This window comes from Carettochelys insculpta, chromosome 5 (genome assembly GCF_033958435.1).
Source record: "Carettochelys insculpta isolate YL-2023 chromosome 5, ASM3395843v1, whole genome shotgun sequence".
In the NCBI taxonomy this organism is placed as follows: Eukaryota; Metazoa; Chordata; order Testudines; family Carettochelyidae; genus Carettochelys; species Carettochelys insculpta.
This window is the reverse complement of record NC_134141.1, coordinates 70,833,588-70,857,879: the sequence shown is the minus strand read 5'-3', so window position 1 is coordinate 70,857,879 and position 24,292 is coordinate 70,833,588. Positions and strand designations below refer to the sequence as shown.

Below are 24,292 nucleotides of genomic sequence, written 5' to 3'. Positions count from 1 at the left end.
AATAAGCAATAACCAGCTTAGCTCTGTCAAGAACAAATTGTGCTAAACCAGCCTAAGTCCCTTCTTTGACAGGATTACTTGCCTGATGAATGCAGGCATGATATAGCTTATTCTTCTAAGGCTTTTGACATAGTTGATATGCTATTAGATGGATGCAAATCTGATTGAAAGACTCAAAGAGTAGTTATCAGGAAAAAACAAAACAAAACAAAAAACAAGGGGAGAAGTGATTTTCTTGTTACCTATCCATCTATGATTGTCAACTATGAATTAAACCACTTTGGAATACTTTAGATTCAGTGAACCAAAATCAGGTGGAATGTAAAAGTGGATGTAGACTATACATTGGTAACCAGGTATGGATGTCGAAGTCTACACTGGGTGCATGTTGCCCCTAACGCACAGTAGATCCCTGAGTTACGTGAGAGTTCCATTCCACACACACTCACGTAACCCAAATTTCTCATAAGCTGGAGCCCCACTTTTCCCCCTGGCAGAACACATATTCTGCAGCTGGGGAAGCAGCAGAAGGGTAAGTCTTGGGGTGGGGGGGGCAGTTGGGGAGGGTGGGTTAAACCTGGGGCCGTGGGAAACTGGAAGATAAGCCTGGGGTGGGTTAAGGTTGCAGGGGACAAGGGGTGGAGCTGAGCCAGAGCTGTGTGCGGGGGTTGTGAGGTGGGCCACAGGGGGGTTTAAACCAGACCCACACATGAGGGGTGGTGAGCCAAAGCCAGAACCTGGCCTGGGTGGTGAGCTGGCGGGTGTGGTTGAACCAGGGCCCGGAAGGTTAGCCGGAGTTGCGCCTGAAGGGTGGTGAGCTACAGCCAGAGGCAGGGGTGGAGGCAGGGAGCAGAGCTGTGCCTGGAGGAGAAGGGGACTGAGCTGGGGCCATGCGGATCCAGGGAGGTTGAGCCAGGGCCGGGGGAAGAGGAAGTTAAGCACAACTGGAAATCGTGCATTTCCAGGGTTTACTGTAGGAACTGAAGGTCAGCTGCATAAGAGTGGGGTCGCGTACTCTGACACCTTACCGTAATTTGTCACAAACTTATTGCTCAAGTACCACAATGCCTAAGCACATTGGTATTAAAACTGAGCCAACAGAAACAGTTTTAATTCAGAACATTATTCTTTTCATGTTAAATATAAGCTGTAACACAGCAATAAGGAACTTACTACGCTGAATGTCTTCTGATCCAGTTCTTCAGATTCTTCAGATATAGGAACCGGCTCACTACTTGCAGTAATGTGAACTGGAGTATCTGCTAGGATAGCTTTCTTGGTTTTGTCTCTGTTGTCAGATTTGACTTCATTTATCTATAAATAACATAAGGAAATAGATCTGAAAATGAAATTGCAGTTTAGATCTATATGTTTTCTTTCGGTTCTTGCCTAGGGATGTCAGCTACAGAGAGAGGGGACAGGAGTGCGAAAGCATCTTATCCCACGTGCATTTTCAACCAGTTAAAGCACATGGCAGTAAAGACATAGGTTTCATGACCATTTGCAATCTCTTCTAGCTGAAAGTGGTGCAAGTAAAATACCAGTAAAGAGAAAAGTTTTGTTGTAACATTAATGGAGAAAGAAGTGATCTGAAATGCTTTCCTACCTCACAACCAAACCTTTTTTTTTTTTTGAGTATTACATAATACACTGAAACCTAATTACCTTCTCTTCCTTTATTTCTTTGTCTTTCTGTGTGGACTCCTTTACTTTGCTGTCTTTCTTTTCTTTCATATCTTTTTCCTTTAATTCTTTCTTATCCTCTTTTTCTTTTTTCTCCCTTTTCAGTTCCCTCTTATTTTCCTTTCCTTTTGTTTCTCTCTTTTCTTCACCCTCCTTCTTTATACCAACATCTGGATCAGATTTCTCATCATTTTCTTTTTCTGCTTTTATTTTTTTATTTGGATGTTTCACTGAAGCGAGCTCATCCTGCAATATTTAAGCATAGGCATCACATTGCAAACTCAATTCCTAGCTTTATAAAAGTTACAGGAAACAGATTAAAAATATAGCACTCTTACTTTAAGTGTGATTTTTTTAAAAAAAAACTTTAATACTGATAAAGTGCAGGCTAGATTATAAAGCGATTGTGTAAAAACAATTACACTTTTGAATCAATCGGCATGTGACAGACAACACTGAATTGGTCAACACTAGCTGGGAACAAACTGAATTGTTTAGCTGTCTTGAGAAGGGAACAGAAAAATCAAATGGGAAATCTCAGAGGAGCCTTTGCTCGGAATGTAAGTGAAGAGTCATAATTTTGCTTCAGGACTCAGTTTTTAATCTCAAAGTAATTCAACAGGTCAAGTTTCTGAGGCTATTCAGGAGTCTGACTGTACGCTAAAATATCAAATTTAATTGAAAGAAGTAAAAAAGATTTAAGAAAATGGTCTTGGTGGTTTTTTAGACAGATTATATATATATAAAGCTGAATGTTTCTAGTCTGGTGCCGAACTAGAGAATATGTCAGACCACAGGAGGTTAATATTTTAGTGAACTGGTCTCCACTGAGGTGAATAAATGGAATGCCGCTTGCTATCGTGGTTCATAACATATGACTATACCAATACATCCTATTAAGCCTATGCCTAAAGAAGTCTTACCACCTCTCAGAATTTTCACTCTGCTTTGGAAAGAGAGACTGCTGAACTCTCTTTCATATTCAAATTTGACACATTAACACGTGGTTTGAACCGGGATGCAAATATTCTGGGACACTATAGGGGCTCTTTTGAATACTTGGCTTCATTTAATTCTTGACCTCCCCCCGTCCCTCTGTTCTCCAATTTGCTCACCTTGATAATTTTTTTTCTGATTCATAACAAAGTATTAGTGTTGTTACATAATTTTACTGTATTGTCACAAGGAAACAAATAGATAAACTGTAAAAAAACATGCTTATACTTAGCAGCAGTACCAACACTTCTACTGCTTTCTGGTCTCTTAAAAGACATTTAGGGTAATTTAAAGCTAAATGACAGCACAGAACACTGAAAACCAGGATTGTTAGCTGTATACAAACTTTATGGGACTATGAGAAACTTGACCATGCCCACGATAAGTGCACATATGACTGACTAAAATCATGCTGGACCACGAATGTTGTCAGACCGGAGAGTTTTACTCTGTAATCAAAATGGAGTTCACAAATGAATTCTTAAACTAAAATTAAGTATTGATCATTACAGTAATTCATCTTGGTTGTCTTTACACCTTGGTCGATTTTTGCTATTGTATTTGTATGTAGTCCTGGCTTATACAACAGATATGGCCCAAGTTAACCTACCTTTTAAAAACTAGATTATTTTAACTAGTCAAACTGTATGATAATGCTCTTATTTCAGTTTAAAGGTGGCTTATTTAGGTTAGTTCAAAACAATTTCTAACATAGTGAAGATAAAGCAAAATAAGCTTGGCTGAAACTAAAATAAGTAATCCCCCCTAAAGTTTGCACTAGTTTCTTTTAATATTGGTTTAAGCATTACATTGTCAAATGCCTACCAAGGCTTTAACATAAAATATGTTTATTTTTAATTGGTTTACATGTTTGTTCACATTAAAAATAAACAGCAGCAAAGTAGCAGAAATGAGGAAGGTGTGTGTGAGATAAGCTACTTAACCTTGCTGTGTCTTGTTTTTTCTAAATGATAAATAGAGATAACTATTCTCTATTTATCATTTATTCACTCTCATTTGAACATCTGAGTAAAAATGTTTCAAGTACTAGAAATGGTTGTGGGCACACCAACACAATTGTCAGAAGTTCCAACTGAAGAATCAATGCAGCTAGTAATGATGCCTTAGGCACAGCAGTACAGCCTTATCTACTGCTCTAATGCCAGATTAGCATTTCTAGCAAATTTCACACTGAATTAAAAAAAAAAACTTGAAATCACACTATCATTTTTCAGACTATAATCACACTTTGGCTACGTCTACACTAGCCAAAAACTTCGAAATGGCCATTTTGCAGCACATCGAAATTGGCGCGGCTCGTCCAGATGGGGCTGCTTTTTGAAAGGACCCCAGCTACTTCCAAGTCCCCTTATTCCGATCAGCAGATAGGAATAAGGGGACTTCAAAACTGACGCGGCTCATCCAGATGGGGCTCCTTTTCAAAAGGACCCCGGCTACTTTGAAGTGTTGCGGCCGCCCACATGCTAATGAGGCAAAGAATATGTATTTCCGTGCTTCATTAGTACACTTCGAAATGGCATTTGCATGGCCATTTCAAAGCTTTTGGCTACTGTAGACACTGCCTTTATTATGTAAGAATACAGCCACAGCTGCTGCTTTTTGTGATTAAACTAAAGGGATTAATCCTCCATAATGTTTAATGAATATAATATTAACAAGAGCTATCACAGAAAACATGAAAAACTCAAGTGTGAAACATGGTTTGCTATGAGAGTGCCATTCTAACTATTCTGTGTAAAAGAAACCATTTAAGTGAAATGGAACAAACAGAACTACAGAAATGTTTCTTTTAAACAGAAAACATTTCAAAATTACCCACCTTATTATCTTCCTCTTCCTCATCCTCAGATTTTTCTGAGGGTAGTGGAGAAGAATCACTTTTTACCTCCTCTTTAACTTTTGCAAGTTTTACCACTTTATTCTTCTTAGTTCTTGTCTTCCTCCTCTTTGAGTTTCCCTGAATAAAAAACACACACACACACACACACCTTATTGCTGCCAACTGACTGAAATGTCTCATTGTCGCAAGCCATACAGAAAGACTTATTTCTATATTAAATTACATTCAGACATACAAGTTACTTGTTTTGATCAGAAATGGGAAAGGGAGCTAGCCTGACAACAAAGAGCATACATAAACTTAAGACAAAAGTCCTACATAATTTGGTCTCATAAATCATTTGACCTAGCCAAACGTCCTCTGATTAAAAGGTCAAAAGTATGGGTAGGTGTGGGAGAGAGGATCTGCTTACAAGCAGATTACAATTTTATGTCAGTCAAAGATAAGAAATTTCACTTACTGCACCAGAAAGTCTTTGTGCTTCCTTCCTTGCAAGATCTTTATTGAGTAATTTAATGAGGTAGTCTGCACGGGTCTGCAACTGCTTGGCTTGGGGTTTCTTATCTGGATCATCTGGTAGAATCTGAGGGGAAAATAATTTAAAAGAAAGTATAACACTAATATTTCCAATTTGGAAGATGGCTGAATGGAGAAGCAGAAGCAGGATGGAGCAGCAGAGAAACAGGAGCAAAGCACTGGTGCTGGGGAAAAAGTTGCATGATTCGGGATCCGCTCTGACCCTAAATGTGCTAGAGTGCCTGAGGGACTGGAAAACTTCTTGAAACTCACCTTCTACTATTTGCTCCCTCCCACAATGTACTCTAATATATGGAGTCTCAAAAGCAACTCACCAACACAAGAGTTACCAGCCCCAGCTTTGTGTTTCTGCTCTCATAACATGTAATTCAGCTAGGAGAAGCTGGATACCTGCATCACATGGACACCAATGGATGGGACTTTCACCTCAAACAGCATACTTGCTTCTACTTAGTGAGGGAATGAGACAAGGGAGCCATCAGGGACAGGGAGCCAAAAACAAGAGTATAAACGAATGGAAACAGGCAAAATAAAAACGGAATGACAGAAAACAGGGAGGAGAGTGCTAACAGACTGAAAAAAGACAATATAATTATTGTACAAAAAGACATGGAAGAATGGGGAAAAAGATGACCATGCTGATCACAAGAGGGGTTCCAATAAATCACTTGACATATTTTTGTGAGATTTCAAATTTCTATTAAAACACTAAACATAATTGATTTAAAATATACTTACTACCTGGATGACATGACATACCTTGTGTGTCAAACTAAGGTCAGGATCCATTTTTATCATTTCCCAACTGCCATACCCATATTCATAGATGCCTATTAAAAGATTGGAGTCATCCTCTTTGCCCCAATCTATATCAAAATGAGCTGCCTTAGTGTGGCATGGAATGGCATATCTAGAGGGAAGAAATTAGAGAGTCAAATATTATTTCTGAAAATGTAAAAGGTGAGAAAAGGTTGGATTTTGACTTGCTGAAAACGTAACTAAAATACATTTAAGGTTTTAAAAAACATTTTACAACAATGTTTATTTTGTTTAATTAAATTAGTTCTATGAGCTGTGCACCAAACAGACTAAGACCACGACAAAGGCACTGTAAGGCTTGCGTTTGGGACCACTGTTGTTGAAGTCATGTGATTCATCACATTCTAAGCAGTCATTTTAAAGTCTCTAACCTCACATAGTTCTGAATAAAATCTTGAAACTGTGACCTGTGAAACCACTACAGACAACCTAAAACAATAACTATAAAGGTGTGAATCTCAGTGGGTCACCCAAAAGATCCATGCTTGAGGAGGCCCTGCCATTACCGTTGAAGAAGTGTCTTCTGCATGTGGCCAAAACAAAGTGCCCAGCACAGACAGTCAAGTAGATACACTCCAGTAACCAGGGTATGTACTGTCACCCCCCCAGCCCCCATGCTTCTTCAGTGGGGGGAGAGAGAGGAGGGAAATGGAAGAGAAAGGAAAAGAAGTGGGACTCACCACCACCATTCTAACTAGAGACTGGAAACAGCATGGAAGCCCCACTTGAGCCCTATTATGCCTCAAGTCCAGATTGTGTTAAGCAGGCCCTGGTGCTAAAAATGTATGTACAGCTCAGTATATAAGAAGACATTTAACAGAAAACAGCTTTTTCATATTAAAAACAATTACTACTTACCGTTTTCTTTCTTCTGGATCAGAAGGAATAGATTTGTGCAACGGTGCCAACTCTTCCTCATGGGAGATGACGAGCTTTGCATTCACTTGTACTCCTGATATTCGAAACGTTGGGCCTTTAACTTTTCCAAGTCTGCCCCCTTGAATTAAGAACCAGAACAGGGTAACACATTGTACAGAAAATGCATAAATGTTATGTGTAGTTTACCTACTGGCAAATTTAAAGAAAAATAGTCTGATTCTGACCTTCAATGTCGATTATGCACGAGTGCACCGTAACATTTATCCACCAACTCAAATTAATTTTGGTTAAACAAAACTTCAGTCAACCCCAGAATCTCATGTATTACCAAGTACTGATACCCAGAGTTAATTTAAACTTTTGGATACAGTGAAAACATACTGCACACCCTTGCAATTCACCCAGAAAACAAAAACAAAAACAAAAAAACAGACACTGGCATTTGTCAACCCATCTTTTTGATGTTTTTAATGTATATGCAATAGTTAGAATCATATTAATATTTCCAATATTACACTTACTACTTTATGTAACCTAGTAAGTTTTTATCCCATTTTGTTTTGCTTGTATATACTGTACCTGCTCTTTCTTGTCCAGAGGAACTGTCCTTTAAAGCCTTAATGCATCCATTGTGTACAAGCTCCCCCAGTCGCCTAAGATCTGTCTCAGATTTATCAACTAATTCGGCATCTCTAGCTATGGCATCTAACCTGTAATAAAACACAAGGCCTTCTTACACCGCTGAAGCTTTGACTCTTTGTGAGTGACTTTTACTGTAGAGCAATGTCAGTCTGGATACATCCCACTCCACATCTGGTATATTGTCTACAGTTCTGATCAATACAGTTTAGAAATGTTACAGAAAAACTAAAGTAACTGTAAAAATGTCAATTGAAATGATCTGGAGATCAGAAAACAAGAAAACCAGGAACACAAAGAAAACTAATTTCTCTTATATAGTATTGGAGTGTGCACATGGTGTATATTTGAGACAGACAGCCATGCTGACAACAGTTGGTAATACGACTTCACAATCTATAGGATGAAAGAGATGAATAGCTTGTGTTATACAAAGTAACACATTTTAAAAAGAAAAATGAGGACCACTATTAGGAAAACATATTTAATGGTAAAACAAACTGAGCAACTGAAGCCTTATCACTGAGAGAGTCTTTTCATAACTTCAACAGGCATTGAACAGGCTCCATCATAGCATACAGAATAAGGTGGCCAACTAGCAATCACTGAAGATGAATTAACACTGTGTTAGGTAAGACAGTACTTGGAAAGACAGGCATTCAGAATGCAAAGTGTCTGACTAAATGATTGGAGATGTCCTGATATTCAGTGTATATAGAAAAATGAAGGTTGTTTGGATAATTTATTATTATTGTTAAGGTAACAGACTAGCACAATGTTCTCTTCTCAAGATATGGACTTTTGATATATTGTTTTGATGTTTAATCTTACAAACTTCCATACTGCTAAATAACTATGATCAAATATGTTTACCTTTCCAAAGGGCCACCAAATTTCTTGTAACTCTTGATGAACCTAACGATAGAAAAGTACATTATGTAAGTGTAAGCTTAATTAATCAGTTTAAAAACTACAGTGAATAATATGTTTATTGCAATGCAAAAACCAATTTATATGGGTAAGACTAAAAATAAAATTCACTAGGGAGTTTAATTTATCATGATAATCCACATTTAAAAACAAGTGCTTCATTAAGTTTATTACATAATATAAATGAAACAATTGAAGATACAATTTATTTCAGAAATTACTTTATTAATTCCACAAGACAATAGATATTCAAAGCAACTAGGTGTGCTTAGTCAAAAGATAAAAGTAGATTTACAGTAAATAGTTAATTCAGAGATTATATTATCCCTTGCGTAGTTAAGAAGGTGTAGTAATTCAAGACAGATTATTTCTATTAGGATTAAAGATAACATAGCAGAAATGAGAAGGAATATTATTGGAATTAAAAGAACCACATACGAATGGTAGATTAAGAAATATTAAAGCCTCCTGGATAAAGGAAGGAAGGAAAGCATCTTCATTTTCTTTCCTCACACGATAAGAATCTGAGTTACTACTTGCAGCCACAAAAGCACCCTTGAAAAAAGCAGCAGTTAATGTTGCTAGATGAAATGGACAATGAGGATCTTAAAGTGTTAAATATTCATAGCCCAAAATATTCTGCGTTACACTATTTTGAACAGAGATACATTTAACTAGTTAAATTACAGGAACCAGCATTTTTACAAAACACTGAAAAAAGTAAGATAAAATATGCAGGCTCTTTCTCCACCTACACTTTTACATAAATAACTGTGAAAAGAAAATATTTAACCTATACATATGTAGTTAACATTTTCTCACCACTATAGCAAGTATTTTTTGAAAGTGCAATATCAGAGAAGAGGTTGCCTGGGCTTACTGGAGAAGGATGGTTCTGCCTTATGGCCCAGGGAGAATAGCATGGATGAGGTCAGAGACCATGCAAAGAGGTGGATGACAGGCAGCTTTGCAGCACTGACTCACTCCCTCAAGAATGTGAGGTCCGAAAAGTATAAAGGTACAAGCCTTTCCTTGTTACACACAACAAGCAAAGCCAACACAAACTCGCCTCTACTGAACGCAAAGGTCAGGTTGGGTTAGCACCTGCTGTGGGCATCCTGCTAGTCTCATCTTTTCAAGAAGGATAGGGAAGGAATTTCCAATAAGAAAAAAAGGTGATAGGCCATATGTCACAGCTTATTTCACAAGGTTGGAATGGATGTACAGTGCAGATACTCCATAAAGAAGGCATCCAGGTACCAGATAAATATCCTGGTAAAGGACTTAAAAGGGGGTAGGGGATAAAGGGAAAGAACAGGGACGAGATCTGGGGACTCCTCTGATTGGTACAGCAGAGAGCCAAACCAGCCTATTCTCATAGCTCACCCTAACCCTCCTATGAGGGTGGTGGATGAAAGTCCAAGACATGGGTTGGTTGCAAGACCTGAATGGAAATTAAGGGGTGGGGGATGGGAGAGGCACTAATGGAGCCCTGGGCAATGATTTGAGGAAACATGGATTTGACTGCTGGGTAGCCGCAGTCATCGCTATCAAGGGAGAGGAAGCTTTTTTGGGTTGGGGGCCACTGACCCACAGGGCTAAAAAAAAAAAAAGACTCAGAGGCCACACACAAGTGAGAGTCAAAAACAAAAAACACAACCCCTCACTGACCTGGCCCACAAGTGAAAAGCAAAACAAAAACCACCAACACAAAAAAAGGACCCTCCCTCCCTCTGATCTAACCTCCAGTCTCACCACTCACAGCACTGTGGCTTCTACCCCACTACAGTCCTGTGGGGGAGCAATGAGGCTTGGGCTTTCCCCCTGCAGTGAGGTGAGTCCGAGTTCACACTCCAGCCATGAAGGGAAGTGTGTGCATGTGGAGGGACTGGAGGGAGGAAATCAAAGCTTGGAGACTTGCTACCAGGCTGCAGTGCAAGTGCTGGCTTAAGCAGCTGCTGGGGGAAGTCCTGGACCTCATCACAGGCTGGATCAAAGTAAGATCGGAGTTAGATTGAGCCCACAGGCCATATGTTCTCCAACCCGAGCTATATGATAAAGCTGTGGCCAGACTAAAATCCAAATCCAGTGTCTCTTGCCCTCCTTTCAGTATACCCATACAATGTAGGGTTTACAAATCATTCAGCCATCACGCTCTGCTTAACAGTATAACGTATTTAAATAAAATCTCATTTTGTATGGAACAGTCCATTATATCCACAATATATAAATACATAAATGATAAGACCCAAACGCCTAGAATGAACTTTTTTTTTCAAATTCAGTAAAAATTGACTTTTATCCATAGTTCTAAAACATAACCTGAAGAAATTTCTTTTCAGAACTATAAACAAGCAAGTTTTTTTTCCCCTCAGCTTACCTCCTAATCTCTGCATCACTAAATCCTTTAATATTTTCTCGTGGAATAGTGCGTGGTCTTCCTCGTTTTTTGGGTCGTTTTCTTTCAGAGATAGAATCACTATCAGAACCAGAGTATCGTCTGTTCCTACTACGCCGGCCCTCACTTCCATTGAAGCTGATCTGGAATTTCAAAAAGAAATGGCATAAAGTTAAACAAAAATTCTTAATAAAATGTTTATCTAAAATACACTGTATTTTAAAAAAAGGAAAGGGAAGGGAAGAAGAGTTTGTCAAAATCCAAAGATACCTGTTTTGCACAGTTTCTCATTCTTGGAAGCATATAAATTTCTTCAAGCTCCTTCTGCCTTTCTTCCTCTTCTAATCTTCGCCTTTGGACCTCTGGAATGATTTCTTCCCAGTTCCTTGAATTTCGTTCTGGTTCTAACTCAATGTCATCTTCATCCATATTGGAAAAATTGGCCACCTTGTAAAGTAGAACACATGTATTTTTGCCTATGAAAGTATGGAATTTACCTCTATACAATCACAAACTACAATATTAGAAAAATATAGTTCATATATTCACAACAGCATGTGCAAACTTTTATCTCTACAACTCACTCCAATTATGCCTAGGAATACTGTATACAATAAGTACTTTTTTTCCCCACATATGTATGCATGACACACAACACCTTGCCTTGTAGTGACACTGGGTGTTGTTGGGATGGGCATGCAAAACTACGGAGTACAAACATTAAAATCATTTAATCACAGTCATATGGCGATTTCATAACACTGCCATAAGGCAGCGTTCAAGTCATTTTGATGCCTGACTGTAAATTTCTTTTTTTAAATATATTTGAACTCTAGGTGTAACTTTGATTCTATATTTGTTAGCATTGTAATACTTGGTTTAGAGAGAAGTACAACATCCCTGTGAGGTATTCTACCATTAAATTACAGGTTGTACCTCTCTGGTTCAGCACCCTTGAGACCTGACCAGTCCAAGATGAGTGAATTTGCCAGACCAGGCGAGGTCCTCTGTCTCTACACTGCCCACTCTCCGCTTGTCGCCCCACCCTTCTGCTGCTCTGCTTTCATTCCCACAAAAGCTCTCCATATCCAGCCCCCACCACCTCCAGCCCCGGCGTTCCCCTTACCGCTCGCTGCTCCTGGACAGGATGTCACCATCCCGACTATGGCCCAGCAGACACGGTTTGGATTGACGGACAACAGCCCTGGTGGTCTCATTGACACCGACACCAGTTCTGCCTGGGGTGCCAGATGAAGCCCTAGCTCTGCAGACACCAGCTTCAGCCTGCCATCAGGTCAAGCCTGACTGCCAGATTGCCACCAGCCCAAGCCCTATGTGTAGGGCCACTAGCCCCACCCCTGTCATTAAGCTCCCACTTGGCGCGACTTCTAGCTGTTCCCCCCTCACTCGCCTCTTGGACTGGGGCTCTCTGGTCCAGGAAGAGACAAGAGAATCCTGATTTTGGGAAGTGCAACTTGTCCTGATATATTCTCTCAAGTCTAATTCCATTTTGGAGGAATTCTTTCCTCAGGAATTATTTTAACACAATGCCAAAGTTTTCCTTGGGAATGCAACTAGGACTAACAAATGGTTATTTTAATAGTTTATATTTTAATTAAACCCAAGTACAATTTCACTGGATAAAAAAAGATGCTTTCTCCATGAGAAACTTCAAAGGAGTTAAGACTTCTCCGAACAAACTAACTACCACAAGCTTTTAAAAATTAACATATTAAGCAATCTAAATTTAGACAACTCAACTAGTTCCCATTAGTATGAAAAAGCTTAAACCAGAACACTATTCTGACATAACTTTAAAATATTAGATAAACACCAATCTTGCCATGAATAATTTATAGAATCAGTGTCATGTTGTAACTGAGGGCCTAGTAAGTTAATTATGGTACCGATCTGGCAAAATAAGTCAAGCTTAGGTTATTTAAAACCTCAGGTTGGAGGCAAATCACCTCATGCACAGGAAAAGAGATTTGTGGAAAAAATTTCAGTGAATTTCCTTATTTTGATATGGCTGTGACACATGAATAAACATATGACATATTTCATGTCTTTCTGTAAATTAAGAGGTATTGTAAAGGAAATTGGTACTGACAGAAACAAATAGAAAACAGTACCTTAAACTGGGAAAGCAATTCATCTCCTACAGTTAATGGGCCTGGCTCATTTTCACGTGTTTCAGCCCTCTTCAAGATTTCATCAATATCCATTTCCTAGAATAGAACATTTTGCTTTATCACTAAAAGATTGAGAACAAAATTAGATTGATGTATTCAGCACACATGGAAAGATAGCTCTGCCTACCTGTGGCTCCTGCTCTTCTCCCTCAGGTTCCTTAAAAAGTTCTTCAGCGCCAAACTTTAAAATTGCTGACAATTCTTCCTTATTAAAAGGAGTAGAGCTAAAATTAAAGGAAATTAATATTCATTTTCTACTATTCAGAAAAGAACTAACTTTTTATTAGCGTGACAAATTCCTGTTTTGTGATTCAAGCAAGTTTTCTTCTCAAAGTGCCATGTGAAAAAGTTGCATCTAACAAGAAATACAAAAAATCGTTTTGACGATAGCAAAATAATTTGTAATCAGAATTAAGAATTCTTTAAATTTACGTGCACAAGTTCACTAGATATACTTCCTCATGCAACATCTAAAAAGTAAAATTATTTTTTTTATTACTGAAAAGCTATCTCACTTTCCAGATTGCGCCTCAATATACCTTGAAGGAGTGGAACCTGTGTGGAGTACAGTCTTCCCTGTAGTGTCCATTCTCTGAATTACTAAATGATCTAACACCATCTTCTTCTTGGCTCTTTCAAGAATATCTTCCTCTACTGATCCCTTTGTGACTAGCCGATAAATATTAACCTAGGTATATAAAAACCAAAAACTTTACATAAACATTAACATTTGGAAATTACATATTAAAACTGTTTAAATAAATCTAAGACTAACTAAAAACTTATGCGAAAAGGTGAAGAAAAAAATAAAGATGACAAATCTTTGTTGTCAATGGCCTGATTCTGGCTGATTTGTGTTCCCATGTTTAAATTCAGTTTAGAGACCAAGTCAGCTCTTTCATTAAAGTATCTCCATAAGCAGTTTCTTAAATATAGTAATCCCTTGATTTACACAGAGGTGGTGTCCTGGGCAACCTCCATGTAAACTGAATTTCACGTAAATTGGGGTGGGGTGGGGTCTAAGGAGCAGGCAACTGGGAGAAGTGGAGGCGGGGATGGGACAGCCACATGAACCCCCCAGCTTCTCCCAGTTCAGGGGCACACAGCTGTTTGCAGCACAGTTTCTAAGAAACTGTACTGCAAGCAGCTGTGCGCCCACCAGCCAGGCTTCCCAAATGGGAGAACCACTGCTGCAAGCAGCTGTCTGTCAGGGCTGGCAGCCTGTCTCACAGCTGCTGCCCTGACAGGAAACTGCTTCTGTAAGGGGCAGCTGCCACAAGTCAGGCTGTTGTCCCTGACAGCAGCATTTTTTCCCCACTCCTGTCAGGGACAGCAGCCTCATTTGCGGCTGCTGCCCTGGACAGATGTGGCTGCCACTCCTGTCCGGGGCAGCAGATGCGTTAACCCAAGACACGCACAACTTGACTGCGCATATCTCAAACGGTTTACTATAATGTAACATCAGAACTTTCAATCAAACTCCAAGTGATGAGACACACAGATTAAGCTATCTTCTAGAATAAGATTTAGGAATAATTTATGATTAAATCATATTATAACTGTGGCAGCCCCATAGCTTCTCCCACATTATTTACAGCTACCCTCTGATATTCACTGTCATGAAGAAGCAAATTCTAGTGGATCAAGTTCTATTTTAGTCAATATGAGGTTCAGTTAAGCTCTAGCAAAGCAGAAATTTCAAATTACATTTGAGGTAGGTAGTACAGCAGTATGAATGTACTATTACAACCTTACTAGTTTGAAAAGGAGCATTAACTATAAAAATTGTTCATACAATTACCTTTTCAATATATCTGTAACTGCTCTAATGTTGTATGAAATGCTATTGCAGCCCACTCAGTGCCAAAATATTAGAGAAACAAGGAAAAGCTTACCTTTCCACCAACAGAAGTTGGTCCAATAAATGGTTTTACCTCAGTCACCTTGCCTCTCTTATTAATCTAATATGTATTTTATATAATGAAAATTCTTTTCTAACTAATATGGTTATTGTTATTTGAATCAGCATCCTACTTACACATAGATTATACAAAAATGTACAAACATCACATTGACAGTTATCTTTGAACCCACAATTTACTGCTCTAAAAATATACACAGACCTTGGTTGACAATCCTGCAACTAACAGACATCTATCGCAGGTTAGGAGCTTAAAGCTGAAGTATACATGCCTGTTTCTTTTGTCCAATCCTATGAGCTCTAGCCTGTGCCTGTAGATCATTCTGTGGGTTCCAGTCTGAATCAAATATAACCACAGTGTCAGCAGACGCCAAGTTTATACCTAGCCCACCAGCTCTTGTAGACAGTAAAAAGCAAAAATCCTGAAAATAGAAAACAAAGAAAGGCATCATAAGTGCTATACAAAAATCCAGCCAAGAATCAATCCAGAACTTAATTTAGACTGTCTAAGATCTCTGGGGCAGAACCATTTTTAGACTGTGTATTTGAACAGTGCCCAGTACAGTAGGATCCTGGGTCCACAACTGGAGCTTGCTCCAGTTGCTACTACAATACAATAACTAACTAATAAGTATTAATGGCAAGTTTATTTTTTCAGTAAACATTCAGACTTCTCATGCTGATCAAAGTCCCTACAATCTGGGACTCCCTACTGCCAAAGCTGAGAATTAACTGGTCTTCCTAAATTTAGACAACTCATCTCTTGGTGTACATTATCTACAAATGTTACCTGACAAGAAGAATCAGAATGGGTAAACGCCAACAGAATAAGTGACACAAACTGCAAAGTGTAGCATTTGTGATCATATGGACAAAACTAAATCTTGGCTTTTATCATATTTATTAATAGCAAGAAACAAAACAATAAAAATGACATAGCAAATTCCATAAATGAAAACTAATAGTAGCCTACCTCTGATCCTTCTGCATTAAAATGATCCAGTGCTTGCTTCCTCAATTCCCCTTTTATTGAGCCATCTAGTCTCTAGAAAGATTGAATGTGCCAGTTAAAATGTAAGTCTACATAAAGGTTAGTCCTTTCAATGTAAAACTAATTATAGCAAATTTGAATTCTGAACTGAAAAGCACTGCCATAAAAATATGGTAACTTGAAATCTCATCCTGAATCCAGCAGTGCAGTTTCAAAATAAGTTTAAGTAAAATAGCTTAAGTCTTTTGTTAATAAGTACATTCTTCTAGAAGAATACGACAGACTTGAATTCTTTTCTAAGTAAACTTGTAAAGATCATTTTTATGCTGTAAAATAAATGTGATGTTAAGACATTAAATGCTGAAAGACTCCTGAGACCAGTACAAGAACACACTCTCTTACCTGAAAGGGGAATTGACGATACTTCAAATATTCTGCTAGGATGTCCAGCATCCTCACCATCTGAGAGAAAATAAGAACTCTGTTGCCACGCTCCCGTAGGCGAATCAGTAGCTTATCAAGAAGGATAAGTTTCCCGCTGCTACGGATTAAATGCTGTAGGAATAATAAGTTTTTATTACAAAATTAACTCTAATAAATTTGTACTCAATGACCAGAAGAGCAAATATTTTATTATCTTGTTGACAGTGTACTTAGACTGAATCAAAAGTTGAATCATTTAAAAGCCAAACAAGTAAGATATGATATTCAATTCCTCCTCAATATAACAGAAGGCAAGTATGAATTTAGCCTACCTAAAGCAGGCAAAGATGTACAGTGAGAGCCGTGACTGCTAGGCAGCTGATGAGAGCTATCATAACTATACTCTAGTAAATAAAGTTTTGTGGAAAATAAATAAAAAAAACTACTGAAATACAACCAGAAGGCAACTTTTTGATACTTAAAATATTTAATTCTACAACGACTCTTCACTATCCAAACTATAATTGCTGGGCTGTCCTAATCAGGAGCAGCATTCAAAAAAATGTTCAGGCTATTGTAATAAAAAATTTCACCGGAACTTCCAACTAAGGAACCCATTCACCTCAGTATACTATGCATAAGGCCTCTTAAAATTTTGTCTTGCTTTTTACCTTTTTAACCAAAAAATTCCCATGTTTTACAAAGGCTATTCATTTTTATTAAATGAATTTTCCCCTGAATTTTGATGACCCAAATACATGAAAATATTGATCATGTTAAGAAAAATTCAATATATTACATAAGATAAATGCATGTATATTAATATTATTTTAAGAGCAAATGTGAAGGTGTCTGCTAAAGTAAAGCAGCATACAGCTATATACAGTAAACCACCAATTTATGTGGGGGTTGCATTTCTGCAACCCTGTGTAACTCAAATTTTCACACAAGTCGAGGGGAGACAGGAACTAGGCTGCAAACTGATTCCCAGGTCTCCTGGGCTTGCGGGAGCCAGGAACAAGGGGCCAGCCTGGTTGCTGCCACTCCTGGGATGAGGAAACCACTCCTGTTAGAGTTCCTCTCTCCTGCTGGAGACAGCAGCCTGAATCTCAGCTGCCACTCCTGTCAGGGGCAGCAGTTCCATGAACCTGAGACACATGCAACTCAGTTGCACGTATCTCAAGGGTATACTGTACACATATACATACAAATGTGTGTGCATGTGCAAGAAAAAGACTGCTCGAGTCCAAAAGAAAAGCAGTGATGGAATTCTCTGGATTTGGCTTCCCACTGCAGAAGGGGAGATGGAGGTTTGGTAATCAGTCCTGACCACAGTGGTACTCACACCACTCTCTTTTCAGGATGAAACATGTAAAGAAATATGGTACTATGCAGCTAAATATAGTTCATTAAATAAACAACCATAGCATTAAAACCTTTTTTTCTTTTTCTTTCAATACTCTTACTTTTCTCTATTTTTTCTGCCCTCCTGTCCCTGAATCTTAAGCTTACTATTTATCTAGAAAACCAGGACATCAGCACTTGGCACTAATTTTTCTCAGTTTTTATTTTCTGTAATAAATATTGATATTTTCCTGGGAAATTTTAAACAATATAAAAATTAAAATAAAGGATCTTGATTAGACAGAATTAGCTTTGTAATGGAATATGATTGCTATAGGAATACTGTTACTATCCTAGGTGACATTCAGATGGTAGGGAGGTTATCTGTTTGTTTGAACCAGGAACAACTTTCAGATATTATGGTATCTGAGTGCCTTAACAGTAAAACAAGGTGATAACTTAAAAGAGAAACAAGATCATAGTGAAAATTGAAAATATACAAGTGAGTGCCTTAAAAATAAAGCAATTTTTTTTCCTCTGTCCTCACACCCAAACCTTTCCTTCCCCATGCATTTTTTTTAAAAGCAAAATTACACTACAACTTCTTGCATTTGTTTAATTTTTAGTTTACTGGTCTGGGGGAATGTAGGGTATTCCTGAGTTCCTGTAAAAAATGTTGTCCCCCATACATGCAGTAGCACTTTACACTGACCACCATTATCTTCTGTACATAATATGATTGTATCCATTAGAAATTAATATTTATACAGAGCAATATGTGCATGGCACTTTAACATAGCATGATCAGATATTTACATACATGCATAATTGACTATAAGCATGGGAGTTGCTTCACTAATATCAGTGGGATTACTTAGCTGCATACATGTAAGTATCATGACATAAGAAATAACCTAAGGTAAAATTAAGATGTAAATTGTGAATAATTTATAGTTTTTCCACCAATGCTAACTCATTTTCTTAAACTGGAGCAGGGAAGCTATCCATTTTAAAATGATGAATGAAGCTGTATTTTTGAAAAACATGGCCTGTATCTTATGTACAATTTACAAAAAATATGCCATATTTTAAGATAACTATATTTGGATCTTCATCAGAACTACTTTGAAATACAGAATGTGTTGGCTGTCATTGCACAATTCAGTAATTCTGTGAAAAATATCAAAATGATAAAAGAGCCAATGAATATTTTTTCCTCTCTGATCTTCAGCACCATACAAACAAAAACACACCACGCTTCTGTAACTGCAGTACTTGCTATGCCAAGCTTCATAACAGCAGCCCCTGGGCTACAGTGAACATGGTCAATGGATCCCATTCCAGCCCTGGGATGCTGTAGAGGAATGAGAGCTTCTCTAGCTCCAGAACTGCAAGCTGGGGCTGCTGACAGATCCTCCAATCACAGGACTGCAGTAGAAAACTCAGGGGGACAGTGTTGCTGAAGCCCTGGATCCAGAGGAGTTGTCAACCCCCTGGAGGCTCTCAGCTCCATGGCAGGACTTGAGGGCTGCGTCTACACTGCCTCTACCTTTTGGAAGGAACATGTAAATGCAGCAGATAGAAAATGCTTATGATGTGCTGATACGAATATTCAGCATCTAATTTGCATATTGACTACCACTCACTGTGTTGAAAGTGCTGCTTTGAAATTCAAAATAGCCATATAGAAAGGGTTCCTTCGAAAGGAAGCCCTGTTTTTGAATGCATCCTTCTTCCTGAAAAAAAAAATTAAGAACAATGCTTTTGAAGTGGGGCTTCCTTTCGAAGGAACCCCATCTACATGACTAATCTGCATTTAGAAAGCAGCACTTTTGACGTGGCGAGGGGCCATCGTTATGCACGAGGTGCTGAATATTCATATCAGCACCTCATAAGCATTTTCTATCTGCTGCATTTACATGCTCTTTCCGAAAGGGTGTCTGCCATAGCCATCCTCCCTGCTACAGGACTCTCTCCCTACAGTGACTTTAAATAGTCATAATTAAATATTAAAAATAAGGACAGATCACTATACTGATCACATCATAAAATACTAACTTAGAAACAAATATTCCATATATAAATACAATATACACATCACAAGTTCAAATCTTTACTTTACATAGTAGACTTCAAAATGATAACTGATATATAGCTAATACTGCATAAACTGTTGTGTGCCCATTTCAGAAACAAAAGAAAACGAAGAACAGTTTATGAAAATAAAAGTGTCTTTACCTGTAAGGCCTCTTGTTTGTTATAGAATTCATTATCATCTGGTGGTTTAATGAGGTAGCAATGATTACAACACTTCTTGAGTTCCATCATGATGTTCAAAAAGCCTGAGGTACTGCCCTTTGAACCTTTACTGAGGGCTTTGTAATTCCTGGTTAAAATCCACCTATGATACAGAATTTGCAGTGCAATTCTTAACCACAGTTGAGGGGGGCAGAGGGAAGGAGCAAAATAGTGGCAGACAGGTATAAAAATACACCGTAATTGCATGAAAAAATGAAGCTCCAAAAAGAAAAATGAGAAATATCCCATATAAAACAAATTGAATTCTACTAAAACAAATATTAAAAGCAGAATCCATGTAACTAAAGGTGAAATCCAAGATCCATTCAAGTCAATGGCAAAAGTCACGGGGGTTGAATATAGCTAAGATTTTACCTAATCAGTTTTCACATGCTGAAAAATATTTTTAAGTAGTTAGCACCATGAAAAGACTCTCTAAAATATAACAATCACAATCACACTTGTACCAGAGGGAGGTGGGTGGGTTTCCTGTGGGTTGTGTGTGGCGGGATGGGGCTATTTCATGGCAGCCTACTTACTTGTAATATTGTTTCTGCAATGCACTCATCTCCATTCTCAAAATCTGTTCAACCTTGGCAGGTAAAGATTTTTCCACGTCTTTTTTAACCCTCCGTAACAGAAACGGCTCAAGTTCTTTGTGAAGACTTGCATAGCCAAATTCTCTCCCTTTGCCATGCTCCTCTTCAAAATCTTCCCAGGAAGAAAACCTTAAAGGTAACATAAAAGATTTCAGTGATATCAGTATTTTCTATACCTTTGTAGTGTTTGAAATATGAAGTATTGATGCACCCTGGATGACTTGAGGGGGACATGGATAAGAAAATGAATATGTGGGGGGCGGGGGGTGGGAAGACTAGCCAGTTTAACCAAACTGAGGGCAGAATGGAGCAGAATGGATAGAATATCCTCCATGGGTGTCACATTCCTCCTGTATTTGGAGAGGTTAGTTCCACTGCTGGAAGCTTTCCCAGTGCCCAGACCAGGGCTCTGCCCCAAGACCACTGACCTATTAAGCCTCTTCCACTGATACCCTAACCACTCTCCAACTTTACCCTGCTCCTCCTTTAGATCCCACCAGCTGCTTGCCAAGTTTCTCCTCTTCTCTACCTCCCTTCTCCATGTGTTCCCCACCGCTTGCCATCTGTGTCCCCACTCTCCTTCACTCACATCCCCTGCCAGACCCTACCTCTCCTCCACACTCCCTTCCCCCAAGGCCTTTTGTGTCCCCACACTCTACCCCTCCCCTTAGCACTCTCCATGCCCGACTTGAACAACTACAAAAACTAGGATTAGGGGGAGCATTCACCAACCCTAACTACATTCCTAGCTGATACTTGCTACTCACCAAAAGGAGGGAAAGGCCAAGAGGTGGGGGACACATGGGAGAGGGATGCAACCAAAGGCTGGTCATGCAGGCCTGGGGGAAGGGGCAGAGAAGAGAGAGGAAGAGGCCAAGTGTCCCCGGTGCACACCACACCTTAGGTGTCCATGCTCCAAAAGGCTGTGGGCTCCACATCAATGGCCCTTAATACCCATTACCTACAGTATCTTCCTGCAGAAGATATCAACTTTTCAGCATTTGTTTTAATCCTGAATAGTGATGAAAAACTGAAATTTCAAAAAAATTTTTTTTATAGAAAGGAAACTCTGATCACGAACCACAAATATTTCACTCTGGTATACTTAACTGTCTCAAAATGCTTCATTTTGAATTAGTTCAATAACAACAACTGTATTTGCTCATAGTAGTATATTGCTTCTTGGGAACTAGAGTACGAGAGCTTGCGGTTCTTAGTTTTCCCATAGGGGCAAGGTTCCTTGGACCTGACTACATTTCATGTGATTCATGCAGTCACATTTCTCTCCTAATGCAACATGCAGCTCAGAGGCAAATCTATTTTGCATTATGGAAGATACAACTGCTCTGAGGAGTCCAGCCCATACTAAAACTGGTCCTTTTTAATAGTGCATTGAAAGGGAAATGCAGATTTATTTTGACGAGAAATTTTTTGTTTTCAATCACCTCAATAGAACATTGATTAATCCAGTTTGGGTTCAGATGACCCTGCAAAAATATTTCATTTAAATTTTCCAAACAGAAAATCCATAATTTTCTAGCAAAACCAAACTTTTCTGATGAGAAAAATTCAAATGTGCATAAACTACATTTTCCAGGAAACTACCAGTCCAATGGAAAACTCCAAACCAGCTCTGAAATGCAAATATATTAACTCCACAGTGAAAAATCAAAATTACTTTTCTGACTGCTTCCATTTTTATCTAAATGTGTGTGTAGGGGAGGCGGGGGGGGGGGGGGGGGGGGCAATCAGGCTCTGATTTTCAATAGCTTTAGTTTAGTACAATGGCCATACAGCATCACTGGTTCTGATGTCAATATGCACTTCTTCATAGGAACCAATGACATATTTCCCAATGCATTTTATGGCCAAAATAAGCTTTATTAAAGAATTATCTGACACAGAGGCCTTTGCTATGCAAATATAATGGACATTAACTGGTAACATTTGCAGCTGTCTCAAAGACAATGATTGAAAGGATGCCTAGAATTAACCGGCTAGAGACAATCCTCTGGAACAAAGTGAGGCATATTGTCAGAATTGTAACCCATACTAAGAAATTTAGTTTTCAGTCCCATTCATTCATTCAAAGTTTTCTAAAAACAGAAGTTTAAAACTATCATCAAAGTGATTAATCAGAAATGGCATGAAAACAAACACAACTGTTCTATGTTTAAATATACTACGATGTTTTAAAGTATTTTTCTTTCACTGTGAAATTTTCTGTTTAAGAATACTATACCAACAAGAGTATGCAAAAATTCTACTTACTTTTCTGGCATGATGAAGTGCAGCAAAGACCATAGCTCTTTGAGGGAATTTTGCAGAGGAGTTCCAGTGATAAGAAGTCGATGGTTCGACTTAAAGTCTATTAATGTCTTATACAGAAGGGAATCATCATTTTTTAAACGATGAGCTTCATCCACCCCTATAAATGCCCAATTTAGGCCGCCAAGAAAAGACTTAAAAAAAAAAAATTACATATAGGAAGCATTTCCTAGTTAGAATCATGAAGGTCATACAATATTACTTTTCTGCTATCAATCAATATTCAGATCTTTAAAACCGACTGCTAGGTCAGCCAGTCCCTTTGCACGTGTCAAAGGCAAAACTGAGTAATCAATGACATTATATCCTATATATGTTCATTAACAATCCTATATATATATGACATACGTATAGTTAGTTGACATGAGTCATTCCAGCAAAATTCAAGCCTCAACAGGTCATTACTCTCCATTAGCTTTCCTCTGGTTCTGCAAGAATTCACAGGAATGCTACCTATCACACGAGGCAGTACAAGGAACACCACAATAAAAAGCTATCACTATGGTCCTCTTCTTCCCAGAATACACAAAACAGATAAGGGAAGAGAACACATAACTTACTGCTCGGAATAGGGAGAATAAGAAGAGGGGAAAAAACTATCAGTTAACCACAAAATAATTGGTCTGACATGGTGTTGTGATGCTTGTATTTTTAATTAAGGACTAAATCAATTTATTGTTTAAAAGTTCAGATCTGAAGTTCTAAGTACTTTTAAGTCCACACAGTTATTTGAAGGGTCGTGAAATTAATACAGGAAAGCACTGCACTACTGTACACCATCACACGGATCACCAAAAAATGCAGCTGAATTACAGAACATTGCGCCATACCTGTGGCTGTCTGACGACACTCCTCAAGGTTCAAAGTACCAAATTTTGTACAACATTAATAATAGCTTGGAGAAACAAATCTAAATACCTCGCGTAAATCTCAAGAAAAACAAACAAACACTCACTTGCTAAAGAAAATATCATATCTATATAATAGAGTATGCACATTCCCAGGAAGCAAAATAAAAGCAATGGCAAGTATAACTCAGTTTGTTGTGGTATACAGCATAAATGGTAATCTCTATTATTGGAAAATACAATAATTTAAAATTATGACTTACCTTATCCTTTAGTAATATTTCATAAGTTGTCAAAAGAATATTAAATTTTAACCGCTTGGTCTGCGGATGCATCCATTCATGAGTTCTTATCTATAAAAAAAATTGTAAATTTGTTAGAAATTTGAGATAAAAAGTTAGGATAGTCGCTTAACACATGATTAGCATTCATACTCCAGTAGCATTTAAACGTAAATAATTTAAAAAAAAGAAAACATCACCATTAGGAAACAATTAGAGTTAGAAGCAAAATCGTATACATGACAAACACCAACAAAATAACTTGTTAGGTATAGGGGCAATGTCATAAAATGATCAAGGAAAGCCAAGATAATTTGCTCCTCTA

General features: G+C 38.2%; 1 protein-coding gene across 5 annotated transcripts in view; it reads right to left on the bottom strand.

The window, feature by feature from the left end:
- CHD1 (chromodomain helicase DNA binding protein 1) overlaps window positions 1-24,292 on the bottom strand; it is a 79,187-nt gene that overhangs the window by 13,876 nt on the left and 41,019 nt on the right. For all 5 annotated transcript variants that reach the window (XM_074995284.1, XM_074995282.1, XM_074995283.1 and 2 more), the window contains 20 exons: window positions 23,950-24,039; window positions 22,782-22,972; window positions 20,451-20,639; window positions 19,852-20,014; window positions 16,249-16,401; window positions 15,829-15,900; window positions 15,128-15,277; window positions 13,474-13,622; window positions 13,062-13,158; window positions 12,875-12,970; window positions 11,013-11,189; window positions 10,725-10,885; window positions 8,288-8,329; window positions 7,355-7,485; window positions 6,755-6,893; window positions 5,837-5,987; window positions 5,001-5,123; window positions 4,520-4,657; window positions 1,666-1,929; window positions 1,174-1,314 (listed from right to left, as the gene is read on the bottom strand). In XM_074995284.1, coding sequence (XP_074851385.1) covers window positions 1,174-1,314; window positions 1,666-1,929; window positions 4,520-4,657; window positions 5,001-5,123; window positions 5,837-5,987; window positions 6,755-6,893; window positions 7,355-7,485; window positions 8,288-8,329; window positions 10,725-10,885; window positions 11,013-11,189; window positions 12,875-12,970; window positions 13,062-13,158; window positions 13,474-13,622; window positions 15,128-15,277; window positions 15,829-15,900; window positions 16,249-16,401; window positions 19,852-20,014; window positions 20,451-20,639; window positions 22,782-22,972; window positions 23,950-24,039 — 2,817 coding nt within the window. The remainder of the gene's footprint in view (window positions 1-1,173; window positions 1,315-1,665; window positions 1,930-4,519; window positions 4,658-5,000; window positions 5,124-5,836; window positions 5,988-6,754; window positions 6,894-7,354; window positions 7,486-8,287; window positions 8,330-10,724; window positions 10,886-11,012; window positions 11,190-12,874; window positions 12,971-13,061; window positions 13,159-13,473; window positions 13,623-15,127; window positions 15,278-15,828; window positions 15,901-16,248; window positions 16,402-19,851; window positions 20,015-20,450; window positions 20,640-22,781; window positions 22,973-23,949; window positions 24,040-24,292) is intronic.